The following is a 21,564-nucleotide window of genomic DNA, read 5'->3' as shown; positions in this document are numbered from 1 at the left end:
TGGAGGATGGCCCAAGTCCTTGGGCCCTGCACCCGCATGGAGACCAGAAGAAGCACCTGGCTCCTGGCTTCGGATCAGCATGGTGCACCGGTCACAGCGTGCCGGCCGCAGCGGCCATTGGGGGGTGAACCAAAGGTAAAAGGAAGACCTTTCTCTCTCTGTCTCTCTCTCTCACTGTCCACTCTGCCTGTCAAAAACAATGTCGACCTTACCTAATGCAATATAAAAATTCAATTAAATTGTTATCAAAATATCAATGACATTCTTTGTGGAAAAACCAAAAAAAAATGCCTAAAATTCATACAAATCACAGAAGATCCAGAACAGCTCGGGGGTTCCGTACCAAAAAACAAAACAAAACAAAAGTTCCTGGATGCCTCCCAACACCTGATTCAAAGCATACTACAAATCAACACTAGTTAAAACATCACAGCAGTGGCATAAAATGTGACACATTGACCAATGGAAAAAAAACAATGCAAGTCCCAAAATTAATACCAATATGTAGAGACATCTGATTTTTATAAAAGGTCTCAGATACTCACTGCTGTAAGGAAAATCTCCTCAAAAACTGGTGTTGGCAAAACTGCATTTATGTACGAGATTGAAATTAGATCCATTACTCACAGAAAAGAAGAAAATCAACTCAAAATGGATCAAGGACTTTATTAAATGTAAGACCAGGGACTATGAAGCTTTTGGAAACAAATGTAGAGTAAGTACTAGAAGACACTTAAGTACAGATTGACTCTTAGAAAAGACCTTCAGGGCAAAGCAACAAATCAAAACTAATCAAATGGGATTATATGAAAGTCAACAGCTTATGGACAGCAAAGGAAATCATCAATAAAGAGTCCTCCAACAGAATGAGCAAAAATATCTGTGAGCTACCTACCTATCTGAAAAAGGATTAATGTACAGAATACATCCGCAACTTAAAAAAAATAAAATGAAACAATGAATCCAGATATGAAATGGCCAAAGGAGCTGAACAGAGTTCTCCAGAGAAATACAAATGGCCGCTGGTGCCGCGGCTCACTAGGCTAATCCTCCACCTGCAGCACCAGACACCAGTTCTAGTCCTGGTCAGGGTGCCGGATTCTGTCCCGGTTGCTCCTCTTCCAGTCCAGCTCTCTGCTTTGGCCCGGGAGTGCAGTCTCGGAGGACGGCCCATGTCCTTGGGCCCTGCACCCCATGGGAGACCAGGAGAAGCACTTGGCTCCTGGCATTGGATCAGCTCGGTGTGCCAACCACCGTGCACCGGCCACAGCAGCCATTGAGGGTGAACCAACGGCAAAGGAAGACCTTTCTCTCTCTCTCTCTGTCCACTCTGTCAAAAAAAATTAAAAAAAAAATACAAATGGCCAACAATTCTATGAAAAAAATGCTCAATATCATATCACAAGCCATCATGGAAATGCCATCCAAACCACAATGATATGAGCTAACCCTTTCAAAATGGTTAAGCTCCAAAGGACAGAGTCACAATGATAAGGTGGAAGTGGGAAAAGGGGAACACCTACACACTGCTGTTAAATACGTAAATTAGTGCAGCTGCTATGGAAAACTGTAGGAAGACGACGCCCTGGGGGCAGGAGGAACCTGAGAGAATGGCCTTTGGGGCCGGTGCGCCTGAGGCACCTGAAGCACCTGTGGAAGGGGCAGGTGGAGAGGGGAGGGAAGAAAGGTGGGGGACAGGGGAGGGTAGCATGGTGTGTGCAGGCTGGGCTGCAGACTCCCACTGGAAGGCAGGGCCTGGGGGAGGTCCTGGTCTCAATCTAGGTCCATGAGGACCCCAGGTCTTCATTTATAAACCTGCCAGCCATGCCTAACTCCACCACTCAGCCTGCACCTCTATCTCTACAGCTCCCTTCTGGGTCCTGCTCAGAAGAGGGGCACCCTCACCCATCTCCCACAGAGCTGCAAGTGACAGGGTGAGTGGCAGATGCCACCATGGGGGCCAGAACTCCCTTCCCACATCCCCCAACAGGCAATCCCTGGAGACCACTAGGAGGTGGCTGGTCAGGTGCCCATCAGTGGGAGCTGCCACCCTGAAAACTAGAGCTAGACACAAAGCAGGCCTGGCTCGACACCTCCTCCTGTCAGTGGCCACCTGACCAGAGAGGCCCACACTGTTGCCCTCTCCTGTCCACTGAGCTGAACACAGGTTGGGAAGGTGAGGTGAGGGATCAGTGCTGGCTGTGGTGGGTGGAGTGGCATCATCATAGGCACTTGTTCTAGTCCTGGCTGCCCCGTGAACACACCTGGGAAGGCAGGGGTCAGAGGATGCAAAAGCCCCACCCCTAAACCACTCTTCAGGGAGTGTGGCCATGGCTGAGCCATGGTGGCCACAAAAGCAACAGACAGCAGCCATGTGGAAGCCAACGGTAAGAGCAGCTTCAGACCCCATGTTAAGGACCCAGAATCACCTGAGAGGCCCTAGAGATGCCAGGGACCAAGGACACAGCATTACTGGTGCTGACGAGGTGCGAGGGGGAGGTCCAGACGTGGACAGACCTGGGGCAGCCAGGAATCCCAAGTACCTGCACCACTCCACAGCCTCTCTCCCGGCTCACAAGCACCCAAGACAGGAGCTGGGAATAGCTGGGACTCAAGCTGGCACCCGAAGGCCATGCCAGTGTTGGCTGTAGGCCCAGCTGTGCCACCTCGCTGTCCCTGATTCCACCAAACATCAAGTGCCTGAGCTCCTAGAGCTCTGAAGGCGTCCCCAGTGCTGAAAATGGTAGGGTTTTAGGGTTTTAAGATTTTTTTTATTTAAGATGCAGATTTGCAGAGAGAGAGAGAGAGAGATCTTCCACCTGCTGGTTCATTCCCCAAATGGCTACAGCAACAAGAGCTGGGCCAGGATGAAGCCATTAACTATGTGCACACCACACACTTGCACAGTACACATACACATGTGAACCTACATGCACACAGAACACACACATACACACACACTAACATCACCGTCACGGTCCACACAGGTGATCTTACTCCAGGAAGGGGGTGGCCTGCCTGCTGTGGTCCACAGGGAAAACAGAAGCAGTAACCGCACCCAGGAGCCACCAGGGTGGGCATAACTCTGACGCTGGGGCTCTGAGCAGAGTCCAGGGGCAGCAATGTGCTCTGCCCCTCCCCGCCTTCAGAACGTGGAGTCCTGGGGCCCTAAGGGGCAGCTGCGAGGACTGGGTTTCACATTGGTTTTTGTAGGAATGTGTGGAACCCCTTGGCACTGAGAACGTTCCTGGTCCCAGGTGGGTCTGGGCCAGGAGGAAGACTCCCTGACCAGGCCAGCTCTGACTCTTGCTCAGGACCTGCATGGCTGCTTCTCCTCCAGTGCAAGACACAAACACATCCAGAGAGAGGGAACAAGAGGCCCAGGGCCAGCGCACTGAGGACAGGCCTCTGCCTGGGACCATGGCCTGGCCCTTCAGGGTCTCCGACACTCACCAGGATGAAAGCAGCCATGGGGTGTGGGTGGAGACTTAGGGTCCTGGGTTCTCCAGTGCCGGTACCAGCGTGGCCCTGCGTCCTCTCCAAGGTGAGCATCAGAAGGAGATTGGCGGGGGGAGGCAGCCCCTTAACCTGGGCCCTTTTGGATATCTGCAGTCACCTGTGTCCACGACAGGTGCTGGTGTCCTTTGCGCTTTGCTGGGTCCCTTCTCAGGGTGCATTTCTGAGTGGAGACCATGGACCCCCGAGCCCACTGCCCCCTCCTCAGCACCCCTCCACTAGGGCCAGCGACCCGCCTGCTGCTCAGGCTCACTGAGGGGGTCTGTCCCACACACCCCCCAGCCCATGCCAGTTGAAGCATGTGCAGGAAGGGCCTGTGGGCTGAAGTATGCATCCGGGCACAGCCCATTCAGAGTTCACTTCTGGACTGAGTGTGTGTGCGCTGCATATGTGTGACTGCAGAGCTCAGAGCCAGGCTACAACTGGCTGCATGTAAAACAAACTCAGGAGCTCCAGAGGGGACAGTGTTCCAGAAGCCGCATTCAAAACTCCATAGGGAATAGGAGGGACCTGGGCTCCTCTTCCTTTAAGCGTACTTCAGGGCACCCACTCTCAGCAGCTGCCCCCAGTGTCCACCAGCTCCTGAGGCCATCGCCTGTCCTCTGGCAGCTCCCAGCCTCTAGCGCCCAGCAGGTTCCTAAGGGTGGGGCCCACATGCTTGCAGGGTACATACCTATCAGTGAAGGAGCCCGTGATCTGAGGCCACAAATGCCAAACCAACCGTGAAACACTGTGGGCGAGGACAGGTTAGGGAGGCCCATGGCTACCTTAGCTGGCTCCTGGACACCAGTGACCACCTCTCTCCCTGCAGGGTTCTCACCCCCAACTCCACACCCCTGGACCCCCTCAGCCAAGGCTTCGACCAGCGTTCTTCATAGAAATGGTCCAGGCAGCTATAGACACTTCACTGACCTTGCTGAGGATGGCCCACAGAAGTGCAAGTCCTGGGACGCGGGGTGGTTTCTTCCCACTTGAAAAGCTGGAAATGCGGCCAGGGGTATGGCGGCCCATGGTCTGCAGGAGGCCGGGGTCAGCAGGATCGTCGGGCGACATAGAGCCTGGCTCTGAGTCCCACAGCTTCGTCGAGGATGAGGCCCCGCCATGAAAAAACTCCCCCAGCAGAGAACGGGAACAAACATTCCTGGGGAGAAACCAGGTTTTGCAGGGGCCAGCCAGGCCAGGGCAGGTGGGGCAGGGATACAGAGGCTACAGGGGTTGGGGCACAGTGTCAGCTTCTGTGGCTTCTGTCTCCCTCTAACTGTGCCCCTTCCCCCACTGTGGTTGTGGAAGCTCCCCAGGAGGGCCTGGCCTCGCTGACAGATGCACCAGGGACCCCCAGCAGCCCAGATCCTGGAAGGCAGCTTCCCACACCACAACACAGTCCCAGTTGCTGACTCTGGAGGTTTCAACGGGTGGGTGTGGGTGGCAGAACCTGCTGTCCCTCTTGGCACTGGGTCCGTGTATATGAGCCCCTCACCCAAAGGCAGAGACCTGGGTGGGACCCCTTGGGGTGGGGAGGGAGAAATGGTTCCAAGAGGGTGGGGGTGTGTGGCCTGGCAGCTGGAGGTACTCTAGTGGCCGGGCACAGTGACTCTTGGGCAGGTGCCTGTCCATGGGCAGTTTGCTCCACTGCCCACTGCTCCAATTGTTCTAGGCCCTTCCCTTGGCACTGGGCCAGTGTGGAGCCGAGGCCAGCATTGATGTTCAATCTGCCTAGACTCTATAATTTGAAGATTTCATTTTCTAAGAATTTTTTCTTTATTTATTTAAGAAGGAGGGAGCGAGAGCGCACGCTCCTCCTAGGTGTCTGAAGTTGCTGGAGCCCCAGGATGAAGCTGGAAACCAGAGTGGAGCCTGGATGGAAACCCCAGGTCTCATCCTGGTGCTCTCACTGCTGGGCCCAAAGATTGCCCAAGCAGTTTACACACACTGCATCATGGGTCTAATTAAATGCATCATGGGTCTACTCATGTGTATGAAAATAGGGAAGTAGAGTTTAGAATACCTTGGCAACTGAAACATCATACTGTCCTTAGCTAAGATCTTAGATAACATAAAAGATTTGGGCAAGGTTCATCTGCCAGTGTCCTTGTCCCATTGTGGTATGTTCAATTTGTCATCGTTTTCTGGTGACTGTCAATTGAGGGTAAAGCCCACAGCACTGACCTCTTACCCAGCCTGAGGAAGACCTGCGAGCAGAGAAGGGGCAGCTCTGTTGTGATTGATTTGAAGGAATGCTGTACACTTACTCATCCCTGCTCTGGGGTTAGTTTAAAACTAGGTTCCATTGGTCATGAGCCCTGTAAGAGCCCGTCTACACCTGCCACCCCGTGATGGGCTGGGAAGTGGACCAATGTGGAGAGAGTGGCCAGTGCACAAGAGCCAGTGTGCTCCACACGTGGCTCACAGTCCCACTGAGGGCAATGACCTCACCTGCACAGAATGTTGGCACAGGCCAGACTTCTGTGATGTCATCCTCCGTGGCAGTTATTAGGCCTTGCTGCCAGCACAGTGGCACAGGGACAGGCGCCGAGGGCAGGGACAGAGCAGGGAGAGCAGGTCTGTGGGGAGAGGGCCTGGGGAGCAAGGGAGTGGTGGACATGGGTCAGGCAAGGGAGAAGGCAGGATGGGGGTATGGGCACGGGCAGGGTAATGGAGGATGGGGACAAACCGAGTGGTTCAGGGGTGGGCCAGGGTGGGCCGAGGGAGGGCGAGGGAGGGAGAGGGTGGGTGAGGGTGGGCCGAGGGAGGGCGAGGGTGGGTGAGGGTGGGCCGAGGGAGGGCCAGGGTGGGCGAGGGTGGGCGAGGGAGGGCGAGGGAGGGCGAGGGTGGGCTGAGGGAGGGCGAGGGAGGGCAAGGGTGGGCGAAGGTAGGCCGAGGGAGGGCGAGGGAGGGCCGAGGGTGGGCCGAGGGAGGGCGAGGGAGGGCGAGGGTAGGCCGAGGGAGGGCCGAGGGAGGGCGAGGGTGGGCCGAGGGAGGGCGAGGGAGGGCCGAGGGAGGGCGAGGGTGGGCGAGGGTGGGCCGAGGGTGGGCCGAGGGAGGGCGAGGGAGGGCCGAGGGTGGGCCGAGGGAGGGCGAGGGAGGGCCGAGGGAGGGCGAGGGTGGGCGAGGGTGGGCGAGGGTGGGCCGAGGGAGGGCGAGGGTGGGCCGAGGGAGGGCCGAGGGAGGGCTGAGGGTGGGCTGAGGGAGGCTGAGCATGGGCTTCTTGTGGAATTGGGAGGGAGAAGGGGAACACGGGGTGATGGTGGTGGCAGGCATGGAATGGGGCACTGGATCCAGGACAATGGGGAGAGCAGTGGAAGAGGAGACTGGGGGGGCAATGCGGGGCTCTCTGTAGCATTCATGCTGCACCATGGGTACGTGGGGAGAGTGTTGGGTATTTCTCAACCCAACCTGGCCTTCCCTCCCTTGTGAAATGGCAAGGGTTTGAATCCCTGGAACCAGATCCAACTCATTGCCTGTGTTTATAAATAAAGGTTCCACATTGATCTGAAAACTACCATGTGGTGTGTAATTTTTCCACAAAGATTTATGCATTGGAAACAGAAATGAGCAAAAGAGGTGGTGACAGAGAGGTCTTCCTTCCTCTGGTTCACTTCCCACAGGACCACAACAGTCAGGTAGGGGCCAGGATGGAGCCTGGAGCAGGGAACTCCTACTACTCTCCTAAATGGGTGGTAGGGCCAAAGTACTTGGGCCTGGATCTGCTGTATTCCTAGGCACACAAGCAGAAGACTGGATGGGAAGTGGAGCAGCTGAGACTTGAAATAGTGCTCCAACGTGGGAGCTTAGCTGAGCAGAAGCTCCAAAAAGGTTGGCTCTCTTGTGAAGTGTCAGTGAGTGTAAGAGTTTGCACACCCTAGGGATGGAAGGTGGTGTTCCATCTGCTAGTTCACGTGCACACCACACTGGGTACTACTGCCTGAGACAGTGTTGGGACCCCCACAGGCATACATACAATCTTTGGCACCTCCCCTTGCCAGCTGAGGGAGGCCTGGTTTTGAGTGGAGAGCTTCACTGAAGAGGGCCGACTCACCTCGTGGGACTAGAGATGGGAGGGGAGGTCCTGAGCCCAGCCGGATCCTAGGCTGTGTCCGGTGCTGAAGGAGGCTCATGTCTGGCTTTCCCCAGCAATGTGTCCGACAGCTATGAAACACGACAAAACCAACAACTTTTAAGGCCTCTGGGAATCCACCAAAAAAACCCCAAACCAACCAACCACAAAACAGACAGCACTGATTGATGGAGAATTGCTGACTGCCCAGGAAAGAAGAGTGGGAGAAGGTGGTGTGCTGGCCTGGAGCTGTGTCCCTTTCCTCCCCACCCTGAGCTTGTGGTGCTGGTCAGGGTGGGTAAAGGTGTCTGTCAAAACCAGCAGTTTGGTTTGTTGGACATGGTGCTGAGGGGAGAGTAAGGAACCCATGCTCAAGTCCTCACCAGTAAAAAGAGCAAACTTCACAGGACAGAATGCAGGAAAGTGGCAGTCCTGCTGGCCAAAGGTTAGAGGCCCTTTGGGACAGGGGAAGACCAGTGTGCCAAACAATTTTTTATTTTTTTTTTATGATTAGGTATTTATTTGAAAGCCCAAGATACAGAGACTGTGACATAGAGAGATCTTCCATCCAACTGGTTTACTCCCCAGGTGGTTGCATCAACCACTATGGGACCAGGCCAAAGCCGGGAGTCAGGAGTCAGGAGTCGAGACTTCCCGGTCTCCCGTGAGGGTGGCTGGGCCCCAAGCACTTGTTCCATCTGCCACTGCTTTCCCCAGGATATTCGGGAGAATCCTGATCAGAAGTGGAACAGCCTGGATACAAACCAGTGCCCATATGGGATGCTGGCATTACAAAAGGTGACTGAATTTTTTTATTGATTGGAAAGGCAGGGACACACAAAAGAGAAAGGGCCAGATGGGGAGAACGTCCATCCTTGTTTAGCCCTCCAAGTATACACAACATCCATGGCTGGGCCAGGCAGAAGCCAGGACCCAGGCATTCAACCTGGGTCCATGTGAGTGGCAAGGACCCAACAACTTGAGCCACTACCTGTTGTCTCCCAGGGTGGGTATTACAGGAAACTGGAACTGCAAGGAGAGCTGGGACTTGAACTCAGGCCCTCTGTTATGGGATGGGAGCATCCCAACAGGTGGTGTCATCACTGTGCCACACACCCTCCCCCAAAGAGAAGTTTGCCAGGAGAATCCTGGATGCCATGGTTGGGCTAGACTGAACTCAGCAACCAGGAGCTTCATTCACATCTCCCACGTGGGAAAGCAGAGAAGATGACCCATGTCTTTGGGCCTCTGAATCCAACTGGGATACCTGGGGGAAGCTCTCTGAGCCATGGCGTGCAGAAGATCTGCTCCACCCATCCATGGAGAGAGAGCCATGTTCCCAGAACCAGCTCTCTGTGGCTGCTCCACCTTGGGTTTTGAGCCCCTGAGCCTCTGATACGTTGAGTGCCTGGGAGTACCTCACAGTTTTACCTGGGTACACAGCCCCCATCAATCCTCCCAGCCAGACTCAAGGTCAGTGGGGAACAGGGACTTTGCTCTCTGGCAATATCCCTGGATCCCACACGTGCACCAAGAGTCACTCGCCACAGCCCCTCCTTGTTTCACAATGGCACCTTCTCCCCACCATCCTCCAGCTGAACTGCCAGCTGCTGGGCACATGCCCAAGACCTGCTCAGCTGCTACTTATACCCATAATGCCACCTGCCCTCTCTCAGCCACCTGTTTGTGGGGAAATGGGGAGAGGGAAATGTGCCCCTTTTTCCCACTGGGTAAGTGGGTACCCTGTCCCACTGAGGACTCCAGGCCGCATTCACAGACAGTGCAGTCGACCAGGCTCTCCCTCCAGCTAGATCACCAGTGCCACAGGTTTCTGCAGACTGATCTTACCTCACTCTCCAAAGCTGGTGCAGTCTCCCGCTCTCGGCTCCTGGGGTCATGTGCTGTGTCTGTGCTTGCTGCTTTGCGTCCACGTGGGCCTTCCACCATGATCCACGGTGTCCTTCTTCCTTCCTCAGCACTTCCTGTAGTTTGCTCTCCAAGTCTCCCCTAAGAATATACTTCATCCACTATTTTTTTTTTTTTTTTGCTGTTTTCCCCTAGCCTAAAGCAGTACACCCCTTCCACATTCTGCTCTTATGGAATCTCCAAGATGCTTTACTTTAAAATGGCTTGCCTCATGAACGGGCATAGCAACACAGCAGAACACAATTTATTGTTTAGAGGTCTGGCATAAGCAAATTCAGTTCAGAATACTAATGTTAGATTTCGTGGCATTTATTCTCACTAGTGAATTTTCAGAGGTCTTACTGACAGTAAGGAATTCCTTTGGGAAATTTATCAGTTTCCTTGCTGAAAACCACTGGGTTACATTGTTTTGGGAGTGGAACATTGTGCCCTCCTTAGAACATTAGTCAAGGCCTTGATAGTCACTCTTTGGCAAACAACTCTGCTGCTGAAAATACAAAGGGAGAGACAGGAGTGACATTTGCATTTTGATTTAGATAGTACTTTGTTCTCAACTATTTATGGTCTCCTTTCCTCTTCAGAATGCACTTGTACACACACACACACACACACACACACATTCCTCTGATATAAAGTATTCTGTACAGAGAATCGAGCCAATTAACTGAGACATGAGCAATGTAGAGAGTAGAGTGTAAGGAGAGAAAATTTCACTGCTCTACAATTATATCAAACACGATGAAGATTCACTGCCGGTCTGATGTCTGTTTTAGGGGATCATATGATAACAGCTTTTCCCCTTCTGGTTTTCCATTTAGCTGTGCTTTCAGATTTTTTTTTTCATTTTTTTTGGTAATCTTCCTTTAAATATCTGTACAAGAGTTAACATTGCAATGTGGCATTGCTACCAGTACTCTGCTATATGATACTTATTTTAACACCTTTGGTAGTCTGAGAAAATTTGATGGGTTAGTTTTTTCTGGAGCGATTCCTTTACTTCACTTATTTTAACCCATTGCTTTTGCTAATGCTGTTTATGAGAAGTTGCCTTCACTTCTTGCTCCTGGAATCAGGACTATCATGAATATTCTGCTTTCTGACTCCTGGCAGCTCAGGTGAGATGACTCACCCTTTTGAAAGCCTTACTCAGCAGTTGCACTCCCTAGAATATTTTCTGACTTCTTTCAAAATATTTTAACCAAAAAAAGATTTTGAAGGCAAAATGAGAAAAGGTTGAAATTAAGTTATATACATATATTGCATATCTTATCTTTGTTTTTCAAATTTATTTCTGTAGTGGAATACAAGCACTCTAAGGGCTAAGCCATGCATATACTACAATAAACATTTATGGAATGTGGTATTTATTTTCAAAAGCCTCAACAAAAAGCAGCAGTAAAGCTGAAATATCAAGTGTTTGAGAATAATATAATAATACCAATATCCAAAACGTTAGAATGATGCAATTATTTGTTTCTGACTACAGATTTCCTGATATGATCATGGTATATAATTTAGCATTAGACCAAGATTTATTCCCTCATAAAAACAACATTAAAATAATTTATTTTGTGTGAATTGGAATTCTAAGACATAAAAAATGAGGATTAAACCTTGATTCAAGAAATTTTTGAAAAGTGCATTGAAGGATCATAGGCAGCATACAAAAGAACCCCTGAAGAAGACAGTGAACCACAACCAGGAGCAAGACACAAATAGAGTCCTCTGTGTGGCTGAGATTCTAAACTACAACTTGTCCCCAGATCTTGATCTTTCTGATTTGCTTACCGAAGGCTCCCACTGTCACTGATGCAGGCTTTTGGTGTCACTAACGTACCAGTGCAGGCACTGCTGCCTGTGAAAGCTCAGTGACTTTACAACTGCTGAAGTCACTGCCAGAAATGACAACTTAGCAGCTTCTTCCCAGCTGAGGGCAGCTGTCTGTGTTTGGCTACACTGACAGCATATGTCTACCCTAGGGGTAATACACACCAGGAAATCATGTATTTGGCATATTCTACTTCTTCTTGGCAACAATTCCAAAACTGGAAAGCAACGTTGCACCCAATATAAAAGATGTTACACCCTCTGCACATTCACCCAGCATTCTGTAATATTATTTCTAAAAGTCTTTACTTTTTGAAAGGCAGAGAAAGAGTGAAGGGGGGGTTCCCCTATCCACTGGTTCACTCCCCAGATGGCTGCAATGGCAGGAGTTGCGCTGATCCGAAGCCAAGAACCAGGAGCTTCCTCCAGGTCTCCCACGCTGGGGCAGAGGCTCAAGCACTTTGGCCATCTTCTACTGCCTTCCCAGACCATAGCAGAGGGCTGGATCAGAAGTGGAGCAGCCAGGACTCAAACCTGTGCCCATATGGGATGCTGGTACTCCAGGTGGCAGCTATACCTGCTACATCACAGCGCCTGCCCCCAATATCTTCTGAACTCTAGTTGGCCCCATAATGTATTCTTGACCAGTAAGGTGCACCTGGAAAATGAGCTGAACATGGTCCAAATACTTAGGTGATACCACTCACATTGTAAACTTGGATGGAGTTCCAGGCTCCTGACTCCATCAGGGATTACAGCCATTCTGTTAGTGAACCAGAGAAAGATCTTTTTTCCCACTATGTCTCTTTGTCTCTCCCTCTTTCTCTGTCACTCTGCCTTTTAAATAATAATAATAAAATGGCCAAGAAACACTTGAAAAAATACTTAGGATCACTAATCATTAGGGAAATGAAAATCAAAACCACAATGAGGTTTCATGTCACTCCACACAGAATGGGACTCACACAGAAATCAACAAATAACAGAGGCTGGCGAGTGTGTGGTGAAAAAGGTACTCTGGTCCACTGTTGGTGGGAATGTAAACAGGGGCAGCCACTGTGGAAGACAGTATGGAGATACCTCTATAGACCTACCCTATGATCCAGCCACCCCACTGCTGCAAATTGTCTTCAAACAGTACTTTATACGTTTTGTGTCTGTGTGGGTGCTGTGTGTCTGTGTGGGTGCAAACTGTTGAAATCTTTACTTAGTATAGACTTGGTATTCTGTATATAAAAATAATTAAAAATGAATCCTAATGAAGAATGGGATGGGAGAGGGAGTATGAGGTGGGACGGGAGTTGGGGTGGGAGGGTGGCTATGGGGGAGAAGAACCACTATATTCCTAAAGCTGTACCTATGAAATTTGTATTAATTAAATAAAAGCTAAAAAAATTAAGAGTGGCAATGGAATAGGAAGAAGGGTTAGAGCATGGTGGGAGGGAGGATAGGGTAGCAAGTATCACTGTGTTCCTAAATCTGTATATATGAAATACATGAAACTTGTATAACTTAAATAAAATAAAAAAATAAGTGATTCCAAGATCTGCAAAAAGAAAAATAAAACAAATACAAGAAAGCAGAACACATTATAATCTTAGTGTCCCATTAACAGACAGTGTCAACTACCAGTCTTCTGAGTGAGCCCAAACACCAGTAGTCTCAACTGACATCATCATAACCCCCTGAAGGATCACAGACAGGAACTGATCAACGGAGTCCAGAAAGCTCACTAAATCCACTAAGACATGAGAGTGCAGAACAAACTATTCCTGGAGACAACATTATGGCATTTCAGGTAAAGCTACCACCTGCAGGGCTGGCATCCCATACAAGTATCAGTTCAAGTCCCAGCTGCTCCCTACTAATGTGCCTGGGAGAGCCGCAGATGAGCCAAGTCCTTGGGACCTTGCTACCTATGGTAAAGATCAGGATGCAGTTACAGGCTCCTGGCTTCAGACTGGCCCAGCTCGAGCTCTTGTGACCATTTGGGGTATAAACCAGAGGGTATAAAATGTCTCTCTGGGGTCCAGTGCTGTGGGGTAGTGGGTAAAGCCACCACCTGCAGTGCAAGTGCCCAAGGTGCCAGTTTGTACCCTGGCTACCCCACTTCCAGTCCGGCTTTCTGCTGTGGCCTGGGAAAGCAGTAAAAAAATGGCCCAGGTACTTCTACCCCTGCACCCGTGTGTAAGAACCAGAAGAACATCTTGGCTCCTGGCTTCAGATATGCCCAGCTCTGACCATTGAGGCCATTTGAGGAGTGAACCAGCAGCCAGAAGACCTTTCTCCATCCCTCCCCTCTCTGCTTCTCTGTAACTGTCAAATAAATCAAAAAGAAAGAAAAGTGGCCCTGATGAGGGATGCAAACATTTCTTAAAAAAATAAAGAAAATGTCTATCTTTCCCTCTCTCTGTAGCTTTGCCTTTCAAATAAATAAATAACCCTTTTAAAAGAATATTATTCAGGACGGTGCTGTGGCACAGCAGGTTAAGGCCCTACCCTGAAGTGCCAGCATCCCATATGGGCGCCAGTTCTAGCTCCACTTCCAATCCAGCTCTCTGCTATGGCCTGGGAAAGCAGAAGATGGCCCAAGTCTTTGAGCCCCTTGCACCCACATGGGAGACCCAGAAGAGGCTCCTAGCTCCTGATTTTGCATCAGCCCAGCTCTGGCTGTTGTAGCCATTTGGGGAGTGAACCAACGGATGGAAGGCCTCTCTCTCTCTGTCTCTACCTCTCTCATCCAAATAAATAAAGATAAATCTGTAAGAAAATAATATATTATTAAGTCATCACATTTTGAAATAATGTTACATTAGATATAAGAAAAGAAAGTAATTTTGCAAATGCAGAAGTAGTGTGCCTATCTCCACAGAAAGAAGGTAGAGGAGGAGGAGGAGGAGAAAAAGGAGCCGAAATAAAAGATACAGGGTAACTACAGATTTAGGAATCAGAGGTAGACATTTGGCCTAGAGGTTAAATTGTTGGTTGGGTTGCCCATGTCCCATACCTGAGTACTTGGTCTCAACTTCCATCTTTGCCCTAGATTCCAGTTTCCTGCCAATGCAGAACCTAGGAAGCAGTGGTAATGACTCAAATAATTTGGTCCTTGACATGCACTTTGGACAAAGAATAAACAGAAACAATTCTGCAAATTATAACTGGCCCTGTTTCCTTCAAACCACCAAAAGCAGACAAGATAGTAACTGAAAAATAGTACCATTTCTTGAGTGACAGGGACTCTGCTAGATGCCTCCTGTAAGAGTCTTTATTTTTCTTTACTGTTAATAAATCATTGATCACAATTTTAAGATATGCCACTTCTTATTATAAGGTTAAAAAAAAAAAACACAAGCTCAGAGAGGATAAGTAATTTTCCCATCATTACACAGCTTAGGGCTGCCACAGACCGGTTGTGGAGGTAAGTCTTTCTAAACCCAAAGGCAAATTTTAACTGGCAACACTTGGCAGTTTTTTTCCTGTTATTCAATAGCCTGAAGCTGGCTCGGCAGAAGCTGCGTGCTTATTTCAAAGGGAAAGATACAACATCAATCAGTTCAAAGCTGAGTGTTTAGAATCACCAGGTGATTTTGAGAAGACAATACTAACTCCTGGTGAGGTGTATTTCCACCTGTGTGTCTAGATTCATGAGCAACGCTAGAGCTGGAGCTCTCTACACCAAATTACTACCATTGTAATACAATTGACTCCTATCAATATATGCCTTCAGAACCATTCTGAAGACTTACAAACTACCCATTTGTCAATAGGGTATGTCTAACCACTCAAAGATAAAGGATAGCAGTTATTGGTGGAATAAATGTAGCAATGGGTAAAATTGCTCAAAAATCACTATTTTTATAAAAAACAGAAGTAGTGTATGATCGTGGGGTCACCCACTGAGATTCTTACTAAACTAAGTTGGCTTTGTAATGAATACTTGCCTTGGCATCACTGCTAGCCAGTTGTAACAGGCAGCTGTAACAATGAATATATTCTGTGAAAGGATGATTGCAGATTGTGGGCTCAATGTGCAATGTCTACCAAGGCAAAAAATTTTCTCTCCTTGTTGATTCGAAATTATGTAGTGCTGCTCTCCGTCAGTTCATCTCAAGGATATTATTACCTCTATTCTACCACCTTGTATGGCACTCACAATGAAACCAATTCTATTGGAAGGCCCCTGGAGGCAGAGCTGTTTTTTCAAATTGGTGAAATGCATTCAGGTCCTCCTAGTTCTGTAAGACCAATGAAATCAAGTAGTTCTTTTTCCTATTTGGCATGGACAACCATCACAACAGGAGGGGCCTCCGTTGCTAAATGCTGAGGTATCTTGCACTGAATTATACTTCATTCCATCTATGTGCAGTATTACGTAAAATTTCACTTTCTGAGCAGACCCCCAGTGATTTCTTTTTAAGTCATGCGCTACCCAGGCAGTACAACTGTTTACTTGCCTATCCCCATACTACAGGGGGCACTCAAGTACTGTGCAGGAGAATCTTTAGACCTTTCTGGTCCTCAATTTTTGGGAGGATGAGCGGCATCCATGACAGACAACAGCATTCATTACCATCTTCCTGTTATGCGACAACAGCCTATGCACTTTTACTACTGGTATTCTCACCCACAGATAACCCAGGCTAAACTAGAGAAAGGGACACTAAGATATTTTTGACAGGACTGCTCTGTGATACCCCTATCTCCCCATAGCCCCATTAACTGGCACCATGTGTGACCCTCAGTTTGCTCAGGAAATACCTGAGATGGGCCTGATTCATTTAGAATTCAGGTGTTTTCAATAGGCAGTGAGGGACAGGTTACAGAACTGGATTGGAAAAGCAGATAAACAACACAGAGGTCATTTCTTTTCTTTCTAAGCATAAAAACCATGATGGAATGACCTTCAATCCCAGATTCTGCTACATGGACCTCACTATCAACTTTGGAGTTACTTTACTTCTACTTACATAAATTATAATTTGATGATAAAATACTGAATTATAAAATTTTCATAAGATGGCTGATATACACTTATTTTTTTATATTGAGAGAGAATCTTGAGGGCTGGATTCTACTTAACTTATAAAGGAGACAACAAATCCTATTTCATCAGTATGAAAAAGATGTCCTTTGATTTTTTTATATTATCTTCATATTTCCCTGGCTGGCCAGGACATAATAGTTACAATTAACATTAGTTTCCTGGGCAATCTTGGCAGCATAAATTTCTGTGTGTCAACAGAGAGTCAAAGTGATGGCAATACCCTGAGAGACTGACTCCTGCCCTAAGGCCCTGTCAAGTGTACAGTGCTCTCAGCACAGAGGCAGAAAACCCACTTCATTAAGGAGGACCCTGCACCATCCAAGGAAGGACAGTGAAATAGAATGTCACAGGGGCTGGCGCCTTGGCTGACTTGGTTAACCCTCTGCCTGCGGTGCCAGCATCCCATATGGGTGTGATGTTCTAGTCACGGTTGCTCCTCTTCCAGTCCAGCTCTCTGCTGTGGCCTGGGAAAACAGTGGAGGATGTCTCAAGTGCTTGGGTCCCTGCACCCACATGGGAGACCAGCAGGAAACACGTGGCTCCTGGCTTTGGACCAGAATAGCTCGGGCCGTGGCAGCCATTTGTGAGGTGAACCAACGAAAGGAAGACCTTTCTCTCTCTCTCTCCCTCCTCTCACTGTCTAACTCTGTCAAATAAAAAAATAGAATGGCACAGAGGTTTCCTCTCCTCATCTTACTATCATGACCGCCAACATGCTTGTCTTACCCTGCCAGGCTCCAGTGTATCAGAAACATCACATTGTTAGCAAAACAACCTGGGATCTACCATTCATGGGCTTGAGTTTCTGAAGCGACACATTGATAGCTGAATCCCAAATATTTCTCACAGCTAAAAAGTACTGTATGTAAAGTCTTTCTCAACTCAAAGCCCGGAAGAATATTCTTAGTACCAACACTTCAGAGGAAGGGTCCCATTACCCTGATATACCTGACTTTAGGGAAGAACTATTCAATGTAAGAACAGACATACCCATCCCTTCCTCAAGTTCCACCTGCTCTCTCTAAGTCAACTCTCCTTAGAGGGCATCACCTGCAAGGACAGCCCCAGAATTGAGGCTCCTGTGTCTGGTCAGAGCCTCAGGCTCACAGCCTCATCCTCCAGGAGGCAGTGCATCCACTCCCTATAAACCTAATCTGGGTCCATCAGAGCAGCTCCCTGGACAGGTACACATGTCACTGTGGAATAAGTTCCTCTCCCAGTCCTTACTGCTCAACTCAGGATGCCCCTGGAGGAGTTGGATAGTGGACCAGGCATATGTGAGAGTCTCCTGAAGTTTCTGACTCGGCTTATCCCTATCCACACCCTCTTTGGGTGCCACTTGCTCTAATGTCACCTGGTGTTGCTTGGGCTAACTCCTGTCCCCCAAACATGCTTTCTCTGATGCACTCCCTCAGCTCTTGATCTCAGAATGTAGACTAAGCCCAGGCTGCTGCAGGAGACAGAGAGTAAAGACAAACATCAGGTCTCATCTTCAGTTCCCCAGGCGTGTTTTACGCACATCCCTGGTCCCCAGGAACTCAGAGAAATCTCGGAAGAAGGGACCCCAGAGAGGTACAAAGATCTTATCCTATTTCTTGACAAACTGAGGAAAATGATTGCCGTGAGAATTTTGCAAATTCCTGTGGCAACCGATTGGCAGCAGAATTCACATACAAGCCTTGCCCTCAAGGCTCCCTGTCCCAAGAATGTAACTCATTACCCAGAAACCACTATCTGTATTTCATCTTACTTTATTTAGATCAAACATAGCTACTTCCACTGTTCAAATATATGACATGGGACTACTCTTTTATCAGAGCTCAGAAAGTCCTATTATTAATACTCAGCTGATTTTCAACCACTCTCTGACAGGCTGAGACTAAGGAACACACTAAATACTACTTAAGAAAACACATTCACTATGACTTTACTCCACCATTCTCCTTTAGGTTTTTCAGTTCTGCTCTATTAGATGGCTTGTTTCCTTAAATTATTCCCAATAGATATAATGAGATCTCTCCTTTGTTTATCTCAAAAGTAGGAAAAAGATCGATTGGATGAAGGCATAATCTAATAAAATTCAAATTTAATGATTCAAATTTGATGATACCTGTTTTCCAGATTTTTGATCTTTTCAATTGCAGCCATGGTGATCAATGAATGGGAAATGAATGACTACAAAGAGGATTCCCTGGTCTTTGGAAGGCATTAAAAATTTTTACAACAGAACACTAGTGATGGTTGCACAATTACATGAATCTACTAACACCAAGGTATTATACATCTGTAATTGGTGATTTTTAAGTAATTTCAAAGGAAATTTTAAATTTCTGCTCCAAAATGTAAATAACTGAATAGTCACTTGTAAAGACAAGAAAATAGTACAACATACTTAACACCAATTCTCTTCTTCGATTAGCCCAAGAATTGAGGTCATAAGGAAAACAGCGTCCCTGAACATGAGAAATATACGCCACTACAAGAAATACAAGCTTACCAGGAGGAGAGAAGCTGCTGAATGCAGCAACTGGTAAGGACACTTCCATGGTAACTGTCCAACTGCTGGAGGCTGGAGGTGACCTGCCTTGACAGTTAAAAACATCGTTGTGTGTGGGCATTTTGCCTTGTAGTTGGAACACCCATTGAGACACCCACAATGCAGTGCCTCAGTTTGAATCCAGCTTTCTGCCAACAAAGACCCTGGGAGTCAGCAGATGATGACTCACAGAAATCTATCACTGCCATGCAAGTGGGAGACCTGGATTTAGTTCCCAGCTTCCATTTCTGGCAGAGTTGGAATCACCCAGTGGATCACAGTTCAGTGGAAGTGAACAGTTATTAATCATTCTCTGTGAGTCTGCTTCTTAAATTGGGGTCAAGGTGGAGTTTTGGAAATAGTTTTGGAAATTTTACCACAAAAAACACAAACAGGTTCTCTTTAAGAGTAGAAAAATTGGCCGGCGCCACGGCTCAATAGGCTTATCCTCCACCTGCGGTGCTGGCACACTGGGTTCTAGTCCCGGTCAGGGCACCAGATTCTGTCCCGGTTGCCTCTCTTCCAGGCCAGCTCTCTGCTATGGCCCGGGAAGTGCAGTGGAGGATGGCCCAAGTGCTTGGGCCCTGCACCCGTATGGGAGACCAGGAGAAGCACCTGACTCCTGGCTTCGGATCAGCGCGATGCACCGGCCACAGCGTGCTGGCCGCGGTGGCCATTGGAGGGTGAACCAACTGCAAAAGGAAGATCTTTCTCTCTCTCTCTCTCTCTCACTGTCCACTCTGCCTGTAAATAAATAAATAAATAAATAAATGAGTAGAAAAATCATCAGTGCCCAGCGCCAGCACTATTCCTGTCACTTCTGCCCCTCTGGAGGTCCTGTGGCCTGCAAATCTCAGCCCCAAATACAATACAGCAGCTCCAGCCTCACCCTCTGGCAGTGACTAGGGGTCTGCTTGCCCCGTCTAATGGGCTTCACTGTGACTCCTGGAGCTCTGGCCCATCAGGCAATGGTCTCTAGCACTTCTTGTATCACATTTGGGTGATGGGTGGTGAGCCGTCACTGGGCCCACTCACAGAGCCAGCCAGGTGTGCTTCCAGAAAGAATGTCATTTCTGCAACTCTGTTCCCTCACTCTAGTGGTGGCTGAGAGACTCCATACCACGGGGCCAAGCAACTCCAATGGACCCCACACCCTTGATGCTGCTGTACTGAACTACAGCAAAATAAGCTATATGGAGAGGCCGCTATGGTATTTAACTTGAAATGGAGACAAAAACATGCTACATAGTCAATACCTAAAGACAGACATTCAGGAAAAATCCTTCAATCCTGGAAAACCATCCCTTAAAAATGATACAAAAAAACTGATCTATCAGATGTACAACAATCAACATAGGAGGCCGGCGCCGCAGCTCACTAGGCTAATCCTCCGCCTAGCGGCGCCGGCACACCAGGTTCTAGTCCCGGTCGGGGCGCCGGATTCTGTCCCGGTTGCCCCTCTTCCAGGCCAGCTCTCTGCTGTGGCCAGGGAGTGCAGTGGAGGATGGCCCAGGTGCTTGGGCCCTGCACCCCATGGGAGACCAGGAAAAGCACCTGGCTCCTGGCTCCTGCCATCGGATCAGCGCGGTGCGCCGGCCGCAGCGCGCTGGCCGCGGCGGCCATTGGAGGGTGAACCAACGGCAAAGGAAGACCTTTCTCTCTGTCTCTCTCTCTCACTGTCCACTCTGCCTGTTAAAAAAAAAAAAAAACAAAAAAAACAATCAACATAGGGACAGAAGAGTGAAAAGTAAAACAATATGCTACCCAAAAAGAATATAACCACACTACAGTACAAGAACTCAAAGAAAAGGTGGTGAGTAAAATGCCAGATAAAGAATTCAAAAGACAGGCTATAAGGATCTTCAGAGAGACACAAGAGAATATGGACAGTTAGCTGAATGTTATGCAAGTGATGCATGATATCAATGAATGAAAACTTCAACAGAGACAGAGACCTTGAAAAAGAACTAAAGTGAAATCTTAGAAAGCATGAAGTGATTCAGTCAAAAAAGTGAATCTCAAACACATCTCAACAACAGAGACTAGACTGAGCAAAAGAAAGAATACCTGAACTCAAAGACGAGTCTTTTTAAATATACCAGTCAGACAAAAGGAACAAAAGAGAAGATGGCCTCCTGAGACCAGAGGAACACAACATAAACAAGTATTCAAATTTCCGCAGTCACTAGGGAGAGAAGAAGAACCAGTGCAGTGAGGTAACAGCTGAAAACTTCCCCAGGCTGGAGAAATATATGGACAGTGATGTACAGGAGGCTTCAAAAGTCCTTGAGAGAAGTGACCAGGAAAAGTTCTGTCACCTTATGCTTGTACTCAAAAGAACACCACAAAAAAAGAAACAGAATTGAATCAGAAATGCACATGGTCCCTTTTAAGGGAAACCCCAATTAGATTATTAGCACATTTTCCCCACAAAGCTTAAAGGATTCATAAAATAGAAAATCCATTCATGATTAAAATCATGAACACATGCATATGGAAAAAAATTTCTCAACTTAATAAACCCATACATGACAAACCCACAGCCAATATCATATGAAATGGGGAATTCAAAAACATTCCTCTAACATCTTTGACAAGATAAGAATTAACAGAAGGTACTCTTACTGGTCTGATTCAATATGAAACTAGATAGCTTGGCCG

At 48.2% G+C, this 21,564-nt stretch overlaps 1 protein-coding gene across 2 annotated transcripts in view; it reads right to left on the bottom strand.

Moving 5' to 3' along the window:
* Positions 1 to 21,564, bottom strand: part of LOC127486052 (uncharacterized) — a 54,143-nt gene that overhangs the window by 20,417 nt on the left and 12,162 nt on the right. Inside the window, exons 1-3 of one of the 2 annotated variants that reach the window (XM_089321440.1) lie at positions 9,419 to 9,983; positions 7,553 to 7,662; positions 4,429 to 4,657 (exon numbers count right to left, since the gene is read on the bottom strand). In XM_089321440.1, the coding sequence (XP_089177566.1) occupies positions 4,429 to 4,657; positions 7,553 to 7,662; positions 9,419 to 9,594 (515 nt within the window). In that variant the 5' untranslated portion in view covers positions 9,595 to 9,983. Of the gene's footprint in view, positions 1 to 4,428; positions 4,658 to 7,552; positions 7,663 to 9,418; positions 9,984 to 21,564 lie in introns of those variants that run through there. The other variant, XR_011384512.2, reaches the window with a different exon arrangement.

This window comes from Oryctolagus cuniculus, chromosome 19, assembly GCF_051225735.1.
Source record: "Oryctolagus cuniculus isolate XC-2025 breed Fujian yellow rabbit chromosome 19, ASM5122573v1, whole genome shotgun sequence".
Taxonomy (NCBI): Eukaryota; Metazoa; Chordata; class Mammalia; order Lagomorpha; family Leporidae; genus Oryctolagus; species Oryctolagus cuniculus.
Note: the sequence above shows the minus strand (reverse complement) of the source record. Positions and strands in the feature narration are given on the sequence as shown.